The sequence below is a fragment of the Leptidea sinapis genome, chromosome Z (assembly GCF_905404315.1).
Source record: "Leptidea sinapis chromosome Z, ilLepSina1.1, whole genome shotgun sequence".
Taxonomy (NCBI): domain Eukaryota; kingdom Metazoa; phylum Arthropoda; class Insecta; order Lepidoptera; family Pieridae; genus Leptidea; species Leptidea sinapis.
Window position 1 is genome coordinate 27,756,198 of NC_066312.1, and position 14,656 is coordinate 27,770,853.

The 14,656-nt window shown below is 33.2% G+C and overlaps 2 protein-coding genes across 2 annotated transcripts in view; one reads left to right on the forward strand and one right to left on the reverse strand.

Moving 5' to 3' along the window:
* The window catches only part of LOC126979262 (uncharacterized), a 287,778-nt gene that overhangs the window by 16,253 nt on the left and 256,869 nt on the right, over positions 1-14,656 (forward strand). The window lies entirely within an intron of this gene.
* On the reverse strand, positions 4,054-7,063 carry LOC126979240 (uncharacterized). Its single transcript, XM_050828515.1, has 2 exons — positions 6,150-7,063; positions 4,054-4,141 (listed from the first exon to the last, which is right to left on the reverse strand). The coding sequence occupies exon 1, from the start codon at positions 7,053-7,055 to the stop codon at positions 6,180-6,182; it is 876 nt and encodes a 291-aa protein (XP_050684472.1). The 5' UTR covers positions 7,056-7,063; the 3' UTR covers positions 4,054-4,141; positions 6,150-6,179.

The following is a 14,656-nucleotide window of genomic DNA, read 5'->3' on the forward strand; positions in this document are numbered from 1 at the left end:
TTGGGGTATAGAAACATATGACGACCGATTCTCAGACCTACCAAATAGATCGTACATAAAATTTATCGTACTACAATTATTGTATTTGATTTCCATCTTGTAAACCCTATTGCGGATCTGTGGATAGAACAGAATAATTTAAAAATTGTGATACAAAAAGAGGTGTTCATCGTAGAGAGATGAAAATTTGATGTTTTATGTATTTTTCAATTCTGAATGATAATTAAATACAAATAAAACATTTTGTCAAAAAAGTAAAAAAAGTATTTAGAGGTGGGTGACCTTATTCATATATATCATAGGGATATGAAAAATATATGTTGGCCGATTCAAATTCAAATTCAAATATTTTTATTCAAAATAGGATTTATAATCACTTATTGAACGTCAAAATCTACCACCCATTCAAAAGAGACTGCCTCAGACCTGAGAAGAATGGGCGCAAGAAACTCAGCGGGCTTTTTTTTTATATAAAATATGGATCACAATGTAATATCGTACAATAAACATTTATAATTAAAGAGCCTGAGGGTGTTCGCTTTAATCCCAGTCCGTGGTGTCATTAAGAAATCGTTTATGCTATAATTACCTTTCCCACACAAACGTTTTTTAACAATTCTTTTAAATTTCGTAACAAATATGTTTTGTACATTTTCTGGGATCATATTGTAGAAGCATATACATCGCCTAACAAAAGACTTACTAACTCGACCCAACCGAGTAGTAGGCATAACAAATTCTCAGATCTATCCGACACGAGAATTTTATATGTATGATTTACATATTTTATTACTTTTGACAGAACGAAGTCAATCCGGGCAACTCGTAAAATAAATGACTAAAGTATACTATATTGTTCTAGTACCTACTACAAGTACATTATTTGATATTAGTATGTTACGAGTATTTGAAGAACTCGCTTCACACATCTCTACGGAAATATAAATACCAACATCTTCCTTCACGTTACTCTTCATCACATAACTAAGCTTTCTTTGTGGCTTCAAGTCTGTATGATTTCCCGATGGACTTTACTTACATCACGTGTTCATGCAATCATGTTTGCACATGAGTATAACCGACAGTTACATATGTGCTTCATTTGAAACACAGATTACTAAATATTTATGTTACAGTAACGTATTACTGTATTTAAATGTTATTTTCGGATTTTAAATGATTGTTTAGAAAAAAACATGGGTGTCAACAATATTCTTCAAGTTGTAAAAGAAAAAGCTCTGACTTCAAATATATGTATATCTCAAATCGAGGTAACTAAAAATTTTGTTTGTAAAACATAAAATTTGAGAAAATTTAAGATTTATATAGGTTTCTATTATATTATCAAGTATTTTTAAGACATTATCTACAATCTATATACAAGATTTAAAAAGGATTCGCTCAAGTTCAATCGGTGTAGGTATAGAATGTAATGGTATTGCGTAATTTATTTGGCTCAGGTTGCTGTAATAATTAATAACTACTAAAATGTTATACGAGTTTAAGTTATAAAATTGTTGTAATTTATTTTTAAGATATTCCTTTCTATATTTGAAATCGATATTTTATTCATAAAATAGTTATGAGATGCTGGAAAATATACTACTAAGTATAGGAACCAGAGTAAGTACAGTGTTTCAATAATAAATAAATTTGTATTTCATCATTAAAACAGAAAACAGTGATTTTTTTTTAATGAAAGTAAGGGACTAGACGAGCAGGACGTTCAGCTGAAGGTTATTGATACGTCCTACTCATTACAATGCAGTGCCGCTTAAGATTCTTAAAAAATCTTCACCTTGAGACATAAGATGTTAATTTGCCCAGTGATTTCGCTAGATACGGCGTCCATCAGACCGATACACAGTAATGTTTACACATTACTGCTTCACGGCAGAAATAGGCGACTTTGTGGTACCCATAATCTAGCCGGCTTCCTGTGCAAAGTAGCGTCCCACTGGATCTTGATCGTGATCTTTTGATTAATACACCAGTGCAATCTATTTTCGCTCTTTCGTATGTTAATTAAAAGTTTAACATCATGTACAGCATAGAACTACAATGACTACATTTGATAAGCTCACTCACAGGTAGAGTCACTTAACCGTCATAATAAACAAATAATATAATTCATCTACATTAATTAAATTCCCATAATATAATTTCAGATCAACCTGGTTTCTGAGTCTCAACAACAACAACCTAGAAAATAAAAACATACCAAAAATCTGGCGCAACGCCGGGGTCATTGCGTTACTTACGCCTGGCAAACCTGCTGACGATCCCAAAAACTTCCGACCAATTTCCCTTCTTCTCTTTAAGAAATCTGAATTAAACCTTTTGCCAGATTGTCAGGCAACTGCTGAGCAACCGCCAATTCCAGATTACTACACAATAAAGACGCAAACACGGAACTTAACATCACATGGCAAAACAATTGTCCCATAATAGATTCCCCAAATACTTGGGGAACGGTCGGCAGTCGCAAAGCTGATTGACGTAGCTCTAAATCAAATCAAAATCAAATCAAATCAAATCAAATATTTATTTATTATTACAACAAAATACAAAATACAATCAGTGTTGGGGTCTCCTTTTAAGCAAAGAGTTGCCTGTAGTAGGAGGCCCCGCTCTTCCATAGCAAAAACATAATAATGAGGTGTAATAATAGATAAGTTGACCTTAACATATACATAATTAATTAACTAAGGGAAAAAAAAATCTACTAACAATAATATACTAAAAATCTATTTATTTGTAATCTAAACTTAATGTGCTGTGTGTGTGTGGGTGTGTGTATGTATGTATGTGATTGTATGTATTGGTGAGTGTGTGTGTGTGTGGGTGTGTGTGTTACTTTGAAAGAAAACTTAAAGATTTAGTACGTAACTATAAGTAGGTTTTCTGTGTCTTAATAATTAAATGACCTTATCCACTCAATTATTATTTTCTTGCATTCATAGTATGATTTTTCATATATATTGTTTAGTTTATTTATTTTATTATACAGTAAGGCCGCACGTTTTTCATACTGTATACTTGCAAACGATGTTTTGGTGTGAGGTACATGAGCAACAGTGTGTTTAATTCTCTTATTTAGTAATGTACTATTATAAGGAATAGTTTTATGTATTTTTAGTACCGTATGTACTATATACAACTTTCTAACTGTTAATAAGTTACTGTCAGAATAGATGGTGTGCGTGGGATGACGCCGTTTTTTAAAATACATAATTTTAATTAAAGCACGTTGCGCCCTTTCAAGTTCTAAAAATTTGGATTTTGCTGCGCCTCCCCAGATAGGTATACAATATATGAGGATAGACTGGACTAACGCTACATATATTTTATTCAGAAGATGCTTAGGCGTGTTTGCAGAATTTGAAGAATTTTCAGGAACAACGTGTCTTAAACTTCTGAAAATCCAGGTAAGTTTCCGAATTCTCTTAGTAAGTTGCTCAAGATGTGGGTACCAAGATAATCGCTGATCAATCATGATTCCTAAATATTTGGTGCTGGCAACTTTCCTTATAGTGGGGCATTCACAAGTTTTACCATATATTATGTTATCACACTTATGAACTCTAATATCAAAGTTCTTTGGCTGAGAGGGATTAGATATGCTGAAACAGATATAATTAGTCTTAACTGTATTCAGTGTTAATAAATTCATTTGTAACCAATTAGCTACATGTATTATTCCTGATTCAGCTTTTTCTCGAACCTCATTCCAAGAACTTCCGCTAAAGACAATAGCAGTATCATCAGCGTAAGATAGTATACGAGCACCTTCTATATTCATGTTGCAGAGGTCATTTATATAAATTAAAAAAAGGGTAGGACCTAGAACACTGCCTTGAGGAACCCCAAAGGATATTATCGCATCATCGCTTACATTCTCACCAACCCTTACTCTTTGTGTTCTGTGAGTGAGATAACTTCTAAATAATTTAAGCTGTGTTCCTCTTATTCCGATCTTCTCTAGTTTGTCTATAAGGTTTGGTATTGAGACGGTATCAAAGGTTTTTTTAAGGTCTAAGAATACAGAAATACATTTGTTACCTTTGTCTAATTGATCTGTCACTAAAGTTGATAAAGAAGCTACTGCATCCTCTGTCGATTTACCTCGTCTAAACCCAAACTGGAATGGAGATAATATATTAAATTTATTTAAAAATTGTACCAACCTATTATTCAGTAGCTTTTCTATTATCTTTGAGATACACGGTAAAACAGATATAGGTCTATAGTTATTAATATCATCCTTATCCCCCCCTTTATGAATCGGTGTAATTATAGATCGCTTGAGGAGGTCAGGAAAAACACCTTTTTCAAAACATAAGTTAGCTAGATGAGTGATAACATGTACAACTTCATGACGTATGTGTTTCAAATAGCTCGTAGGTATGTTATCCCAACCCGCTGCACTAGACGACTTAAGACCAATTATAATTCTGTTTATCTCCTCTACGTCTGCCTCCAGTAAGATCATAGAATGTGGTATTGATTGATTATTGTCATTCTTTAAGGATTGCACAGAAGGTGGAATTTGTTGAGCCAGTTGTGTACCAATGTTAACAAAATAATCGTTTATGAAATTCACCGACTCTGATGCAGTATTTTTTATGTTGAATAATTCTGAGTTTGAATTATTAGTTTTATTAGAATATGTAATTAATTTAATATTTTTCCACAATAGTTTATTATTGCTTATGGAGTTAGCTAAAAGATCCCTTTCGTATTTCCTTTTAAGTTTTTTTATTAAATTATTACAATAATTTCGGTATCTAGTATAAGTTATTTTAAGTATTACGTTGTGCGGTTCCTGACGACATTTTTTTTGTAATTTATTTCTATTTTTTATGCAGCGTAATATACCCGAAGTTATCCATGGTTTTAAAGTACGTTTATTGTTTGGGATTCTTGTATTGGTGGTGTTAGTTAAAATTGATTCTGTTAACATATTAATCAGTTTATCAGTCAGTAGGTTTGGATCATGACAGAATAGTAATTGAGGTAAATTTTGATCTATTAGATATTTAAGGGCCTTATCATAATCTATGATTGTTTTGATTTTATGAGCATTATATTTTAATTTAAGTTTAGATAAACGTAAGAAGGTCGTAAAGTGGTCAGTAATAGAAGTATGGAGAATCGCTATATCTGCCGAAACATTCTTTTTATTAATTTTTAACATAAAATGATCTAAGCATGTTTTATCTCTGGTGGGTATTGTGTGTCCTGGGAGAAGCCCATGCGTTGCCAGCATATTAAGGTAGTTGAATCTATTCCTATGCTGTTGGGAAGATTCTGTGTCTTTATAAATAATGTTAATATTTATATCGCCAGCTAGTACAATGTTTTTATGAGTTGTTAATGTACCAAGATGGGTACTTAGTGATTCTATAAAGGTATCAGTGTTAGTGTACGATGGGGAGCGATATATACATAAGATTGTATTATTCAATATGTCTACTTGCATACATGATGCTTGAGATAGCATGACTTCCTTGACTTTATGTCTGAGTTCTTCTTTAACATATATCGCTACTCCATCGTTTTGGTTATTCTGCCATGTGGTATGATATGCACAGTAATTAGATATTTGCGGTATTAGTTTATTACTTTTAAGCCTGCATTCTGTCAAAATGATAACGTCAGTTTGAAATTTAAAATCTGCCAAAGTTAGTAGAAAGTCGTCAAAGTTGCAATATATACTACGGATATTCTGTGATATAATAGTCAAATCATTTTTATTAACGTTTAAAATTTTATTTAAATTTGAACTATCACATTCAAAAGTACGCGCGATTTTAATTTTGTCTATTTCCTGTAAAGCTTCAATTATATCAGCCATTTGTAATAAGAAGAAAATAATAAATTTTGTAAATAAAATAAAATGGGTTGTATGTTAATGAATGATGAGGATGTACTAGTATACCAAAGTGATATTTGTACAATCTAAGTGTGCAATATTTATAAGTTTGAGTGCAAGATGTGTGTATGCAATAAATATGATTATAAATAAGAGTGAAAGGTGTATTTATTGTTGTGTTGGGTGTAAGTTTTTTGCGAGTGAACGTGTGTAACAGTTTTATATATGTATAACAAGAATGACTACATTTATGAACTAAACTACTATGACTAACCAGATATCTTATGACTACAAGAACAGATAGTCATTTTCTTAAAAGGAGTTGGTGAACTTGCTCTTCACTTCTGATCCGAATTATTGGGGAGTTCTCGTCCTTCCTCACAAAGACCTTGCCATATGCCGTCCAGCAGAACTTGTACGCCATTGATTTTACCAGATCGCGAGCACGAAAATGTAGCCGTGAGCCCTTCATCGTTAAATGTTCTCCTAAGAAAACCGGTGTGTCTTCTTGGAATTTTAGGCCAAGATGCTTACAACATAACTTATTTTTCTGCCTCACATTAAAAGACTTACCCAGCCTTAGAAAATTGGTTTTTATCAATGTGGAGCCGGTTTCCACAATAATTGGGCTCGGTTTATCATTGTTTTTTCCTCGTACTCTGAATATATCTTTGATGTCGGTTTTACTTATTTTACAATCTATAGTTTGTGAGAGACATAGGGCCATTTCAATAAGATCCTCTTTCGTTTCGTTTTGCTTTTTAGGCACGTTTTTTATCTCAAAGTTAGCTTTGCGGCTTCCCATCTGTAGGTCTTCAATTTTATCCTCTAAAACAGCTATATACTTTTTGTCTTCTCTGGATTGGTTCTCCAACTGTGCTATCTTCTTTTTAAACTCTTCGTTTTGCAGTGTGAGGTATTCCATCGATTTTCCGATACTAAGGTTGGACTCTTGTATATCCTTCAGAGCCGCTGTAACCCGCTTAAGCTCCTGTTCATTTGTATGCGAGCTGCGTGAGATCATTTGACGCATATCATCTCTGAGTTCGTCCAATTGCTTAGTGATTGCGTCATTAAATTCATCTCTAGATCGCTTTAAGCGTGGAAACACATATCTTTGCGGAGTATTAGTAACAATTCCCGTCAGCTGAATATCAGGATCTGACGCGGATTTAGTCATATCCGAATCCATAGTGTTGCTTGTAAGTACGCTTCTCGCGACGACGACGTCTTCTTGTCTATGCGCTCCTGGTAACTCGCGTAATTGATTTAAGAATTTTGAACGATATATTCGTTTATTTTAAACACAAATATAATAAATTTTAACACGTCTGCACCGTGCAACTGGCGTAATTGATTTAATGATTTTGTACGAAATATAATTTAAACAGAAATGTAATAAATGATCTTGTTACACGTCTGCACCGCGCAGTGGTCCGGGGGTAAGAGGAAATCTAAATGAGTCCAGTCGTTTAATATGTTAATGTTGTCTGAAGCGAACCCCTACCAAAAAACTGTACCAGCTGGCAGGAATAGCCACCACTGAAGTGTAAAGACCGATGTCCAGCTCGCTAGAAAGAACAAAGCAGACACAGGTTAGCCGCCAGGAATAGCTTCTTACACTCAGCGCAGCACTCAACCAGCCCGCTGAAACTACGCGCTTTGCTATGTAGAGGTCACGGCTAAGTATCTCAAACCCGAACATCAGCGTGAAGTACAGACTAGCCGAAGGATGCAACCTCAGCTGGCCTATATGGACGTCGCTCCACCGCCTCAGAGCAGGAGTGGGGAAGTCTAGGGTAAACTTATCGAGGTGGGCTACATCTCTGGACATGATACGGAGCATCTGCATCTGCGGTCATCTGAGACAGACCATTACGCACATGACTGCGTGCCCTACAACCTGCACGAACGAGGACCTACACGAGGCTACCAACCGAGCTATAGCGGTTGCGGCTTTTTGGGCTGCCTGTATTTGAGGTGCCCGTCGACTCAGGAAGAAGAAGTCACTAGTAAATTTCATCATTTCTACTTTATTTCTCAATTATTTTTCTCAATTAATCATTGATTAAATCAAAATTTCTCGATATACTTCTCAACTGAAATATATTTTCGGACCAATCTGGAAGTTAAGATTTTCAAATGAAAGGATAATTTGCAAATTCTAAAAAAAACAGGTCGGTACGGTCCAAAAGAATAAAATAGCTTTATTCTTCGTAAGTTCCAAAGCCTTTCAGTATTAGCAAGAAGGACAACGTGGTAGTTGGTAAGCGGCAGTTCTGGTGAGCACGGACGATGTAGGAGAACTGAAACCATATGATATTACACCAGCAAAGGTGTAGATCGGTTGACCTGTCGAGGCTGCCTCTCTTCGAGTTGCACCACTATTGCTTCAAACATCAAATGCGGGGCGTCAAAGAGATTTACATATATACACTGTATATACAGTACAGAAAACATTCATTGGTAATTTTTTTATCCAAATATGCCATGTGCATGAGATAACCTCATCTCTAACGCAAGCATATAAGTTTATCCCTTTCAAAAAATTCTCTACGTCGTTAAAGCGCATTTCAAAAATTATATAAAAGTCAATAACCATGGTGAACATTTCAGCCAAAGTTTGATATTGTCCAGGTATTGTATCGAATATATTATGACTAGGAGAAGTCATTTACGGAAAATATCTGCACTGAAACGACAATAAAGGAAATTGGCAATGCTATTCAAAATCTAAATTCTACTTTTATGGTTTGGGTTAATCTGGGGCTTAGCAGTACTATTGTAATGTATTTTAGTGTATGACCATAAGACTTTTCCGTTATAGATTGAACTCATGAATAAAATTATGGAATAATTTTTAATAAAGTGTTCCGTTTGCTTTCAGTAATATTAATTAAGTAGATCCAGCTGTTTCTATGCTTAGCCAGTATAATCAGGTAAATGTATTTATATACTGGTATTTAAAAAATTTAAAGATACCAAAAGCTGTTTTTAAGATATTTGCTTATCAATTTGTAACCAAAACACTAAGAATGTTATGAAATAATAACTCTAAAAATAATAACTGAATTCAGAGCTATAATATTATTCTGAAAAACGCTAAAAATAGAATTCCGCTCTCCAGTCGTATACAAACACATGTACACCATCACGATTAAGTGGAGTTCACTTTATTGGAAGACGTGAGTCTCACTTGAAAATATTTGCCCAAGTTTTTCTATTTCTCTCTTACAGTTGCCAGATATTTTTCATTTAAACAAAAGTAACACATCAACAATATTTTTGCGGGGCCTTTCCTTTGAAATCCGTAAACAAAATTTTTTTCAGTAATGATTAATTCTAAAGGCAAGATCGTGAATAGGCCCATCAACATGGCGTAGCTAAAAGCTCTTTATTCATTGCCTATAGGACCATAAAAGTTATTCCTTCTCAATTTTTTGCCTTATCTCAAAATCATTATTTTTTTTGAAGCAAATGTGAGGACAATAATAAACTATTATTAATGAGCTGTCCTTCATATTGTTAGCAAGTTTGAAAGTTTCCTTCACTCTATTTGGTTCCTGACAACTTTAACTACTAAATAACCCGTGACTCCATCGTAGAGGTAAACCTGACAGGCAATCTCCGGTGCCATCAATCAAACAGAGAGAGAGAGAGAGCGTACTCTTTGTAAGAGAGACAAAGTTAGAAACGTACGAAGGCTTGTTATATAAGATAAAATAAGCTTCACACAATTCCAAAACTCAATTTCATCTTTGCCAAGGTGAAACTGCAGAACAGCTCAATATTTTTTTTTGTGATACGTATATTATATATAAATATTAATTTGATACGCATAAACATGCGTTTATTAATATTTATATATTAGCCAAAACTGGCAAATATTTATTTGACTGCTTGACTTTTTTTTTAAATGTTTCACTCGCATTTCGTTAACATTAAAATACATTCTCTTTAGATTTAATGATGCTTAACTTACATTCCTTACATTACTTACTTCCTTAAAATATGAAATAGAATAGAAATATATTTATTTACCATAGAGAGTGCGAATAATACAACATATTGCAATAACACCAACAAGATACAAGAATTTCTTATACAAAATAATATCTGTATGAACATTGAAGAGTTGATTAATTTCTTAAAATTTTTGAAACAATAAAATAATCACATGTTACGAAGATTTTTCTTACTCATAAAGACCTATCTCTTCGATAAAAAAGTTAAAATAAAAAATAAAACAGGATTTAAGAAACAACTAACATGTGCAGCGCATGGAATAAACCTTAAATTGATACGTCAAACAATTTTTTCTTATTCCCAAGCCGGCACTTCAAACAGGTTGAATCCCAAGAATTCTCTAAAAACACACTCACACTCCCATCGGGGTAGGCCGAGACAATAGAATGCCACTTGTTTCTATCCTTACAAACCTCACGCGCTCACTCTTTCGTCACTCTTTTTATACATGCTCGCCGGATCCGGGTGCTTCGGTCGTTACCTTTTCCCAAACGTCCTCAATTTTCTAAACAGATACGACTTAATTGATTCAATTTTGTTCGGTATTTAAATTCACGTGCTTATTTTGTATTTGTATATGTTTCAATGAATTTCAAGCGAAGTTGACTATAATGCCAGTGATTATATTAAAAAACACTAATTTTAGTTTTAGTTAGTGAGAATGTTAAGTAAAGTTTGGACATAAACATTTCTCGAGTACACCTTATAATTTTATTTCATGAATATATTTTTTGAAGTTATATCTCTTTTGGCGCTCTTGAGAAAATTATGGGAGTGAATTCTATCGATGCACGTACCGTAGGTTACGTCACCATAATTTGATAGCTTTCCCACTAATATAGTTTGAACTGATATTTAACCAGTTACATTTTTGAAACATAACAATACTGCACGGTGCTGATAATTTTGTATTCAATGTATAATTATTTGCTTGTGGCGGCGTCGTATGTTGGCTCGCCTCGTTCCCTTAAAAATGTGTTAATAAATAAATCATTGTATTTGTTGGATGCGATTACTAATTATGACAGTTTTCGTGATCATCATGTTCACGAAGCTTTCTTACACAATCAATGAATTGAAGCTGTAAAGGTTGATGCATCCAGTATACGTGAATTTATATTTATATAGTTTGTGTTCATTATTACTTTTTATGTAATATAAAATTTGCTTTAAAACTAATTTGTTAAGTATATTACAGCCATTATAAAATACTCTATTTGATTGAAAAGAGTGGCCGTTGACTTTCTTATCTGTTCTTCTCACGAGCTCTACTTTTTTGGAACATAATATAGTAGATTCAGTAATTTAGAAGAAATATTTATAGTGACGATTCATAATTTAAAATGACTTTGACATTATATATTATACATACACCAACGAAGTACATATAACTTTTTACGTGTTACGTTTTGTTATAAATTTGATGTTATAGTTTATAATAACATTACTATGGGTATATATTTTGACTATACAACTATGTTGATAGAAGAGATTGATTGTTTATTAACATGAGACGTTCAACACAGTAATAAGACAACACTGCTTGATTAATTGCCTCAAGCGTTTCCTTGATTGATTGATAACCTAATAATATTGTTGTTGCTAGTTTTTATTTTATTTTTACATCAAATAACTTTTTTTTTGCATTGAAAATTGTAGTGTAATCTGTGGCTAAATCGCACAATTCTTCAACTACATATTTTCGGTAGTCGATCTTTTCAAGTAATTGTAAATTTATAAAAAGTTACAAATATTTACATTTCAAAATAAATCGACATAAATTAGTAGATAAAATGCGACAAGCTTAAACTACTTGTATATGCTAGACTGATATTATTTTAGTAATCATAAAACAAAGATCTCGTATTCAAATAATATTTTTTCATATCTTATTCACTTAACCTAACAATATAATTTCTCTTTAAATTCCCCACTTCGTCAAAAGTCAAATTTCTGATTTTTGACCAGAAATATTCTTAACCATGTAATAATTCAATTATATGCAATATTATCAAGAAAAAACCCAAAATATTTCATAGCTATTGCTAACTAATATATGAACAAACACCGTGTTCTCACAATAGTAAAGTAAACACAATATCACGGTAGAGAAGAGGATTTCGATCACGTGTTCATCTTGATATATATATTTCTTGTGTGCGTGTGTATGTCACTGAACTCCTCTTAGACGGCTGGACCGATTTTGATGAAACTTTCTTTGTGTCTTCAGGTGGATTCGAAGATGGTTTAGATTCACAATTGAACTACCTCCTAAACGGCTGGACCGATTTTGATGATATTTTTGTGTGTTCCAGTGAATTTGAGATTGGTGTGTGTCTTCAGGTGGATTCGAGAATGGTTTAGATTCACAATTAAACTACATCCTAAACGGCTGGACCGATTTTGATGATTTTTTTGTTTGTTTCAGTGAATTTGAGATTGGTTTAGATTCTCAATTCCGTCCATATTATATAATTCTCCTGCTCATGCGTATGTTAGTGAACCCCTCCTAACGGCTGGACCGATTTTTCAAATTTAAGACGTGTGTACAGGACAACGTCTGTCGGGTCCACTAGTATACCGTAAAACGTAAAACCTTATAAAATATAACATAAGATATTTATCAGAGTTTGTGGAGATTATGATTTCTTCTTCTATCCTATACATTTTATTTAAGAGGTATATTATTCAGTACCTATTTTAATTCATTCAATTCACGTTTACAGCAGAAAATCTTGGGAATAACAATGGTTCATTAGACGCTTGATTCTATATTGCTATACAATTTGTTATGTTTTTAAAGTGATAACCCTCACTTCTAGGATTAATACACAAATAAAATTTGATGAACGATGCGGGACTCGAACCCATGATCTCTGCCGTTCCGTGCCACATGAAGCCACAACCTTAGAGTTGACAAAGCATGCAAGATTTTATGGCGAAACGTCACTCGAACGGTTAGCTCAGTTGGGAGAGCACTGGCACGGAACGCCAGAGATCGTAGGTTCGAGTCCCGCATCGTTCATAAAATTTTGTTTTTCTTATTTTATTTGTCCATATTGCTATAATAAAAACAGAAGTTCTGTGATCTCATCAAATAGAAAGCATTCTATCTGCTGAACATATTTAAAAATAACAAAGAAAATCGAGCTATGGCAATCCGTTAAAGATTATAATAATTTGAGATAATTAATCATAGCTTTGAATGTAAACCTGTCGAGTAATAGTACTCCTGTTATTAAAGTTGTTAAAACTTGTGTAGTTACAAGAATCTTGACTGAACAAAGTTCTGATAGATGCGCAGGTAGCAATAATGAGCAACTGGATACTCTTGGATAAAACTATATAATATCAAAATGTCTGTAATTAACTAAGAGGCCTATTGAATTTAAAAAAAAAAAACAATTTGATTACAAAATAATCCACAAACTATTAGTAACTTAACAAAAACCGAAAATAAATTAGAATCTTATATAATTTATACGTCTAGATATAGTCTCTTGCTGTTAGAAAACCGATAAAAACAGGCCATATTAGCTTAGTGTATGCGACAGGCTACGTCTTACACTTGCGATCTGTATGACTCTTTGTGTTAGTGTGTGTGAATCGCTCAAAATAGAGGTTAACTCAATCTAAACTCAATTTTATTCGACGTTCTCACAGCTGTCATAGTCTATTTAATTATAAATGATCCAAGCTCATAATATTAAAGCGGTGGGAATAGAAATGGTTGTTTGTCACGTATTAATATTATTTTTAAAAGATAAGATATAATGTTGAAGTTTTAATAATTATTTATGATTGTTAAGTATTATTGTTTCGGAAACTCTTATAGTTTTACGCCAATGAGGCCTAAACATAAAAATATTTTTTTTTTATTTGTGTGTACTACAATAAATTATGTAATACAAAAACTTAATAAAAAAAAAAACAGTTTTATTGCGAAGGAAGTTGTATGGCACCGCCATCTTAATAATAGATGCTTATAGAATTATGGACAAAAGAACCTACCGGGTCTAATATCTGTCTACCACTCATATTCCCTTGCTATAAAACAGACAAAAAATGAGGAATAAGTTATAACAAAACTACTAATAAGCCTGTGTAGATATAATATTAGGGTACAATATAGTCATATTCATATCTAAGAATAATAAAGAAGGTAGTTGTACAGTGTATATTTTTTTGGAAGGTATGAGTATCATTTCGACTTGATCTGACTGCGCTCAAAGGTTCTTTCAAAATCGCAATGTGGAGGAATTCCGCACATTTCGACGATAAGAATAATATTTTAGTTTGAGGCGTCGGGCGTTATTTAAGTAGGTCATAGGAATCAGGGCAGACAGCTCTCCGGTATACTCATCGTGATTTATGCAATTATATGATAAGATACATAATCAAGTGACGTCTCCAGGCATTAAAGTAGCACTGATGCTATCATTAAAGTCAAATGCTAAGGTCTATGGTCTCATTGATATTACAACTCTCCAAATCTATCAAGACTCCCTTCAAACATTTCTGTCGCAAACTTTTTTGATAGTCGAAGTTGAAATCATAAATGGTTATATAACTTGTACTTCCTTCGCAGACGTAATCCTGAAACGCAATCTCCGGCCATCAATCAAACCGAGATGGACTGCACACTGAGAGAGGACAAACGTTTTCAAAGCAAGGATTGTGAACGCACAATTAAACGGACATTCCTGTCCATGACAGCTTAAATGATTTATACTTTGATAGATGTATTTATATCGG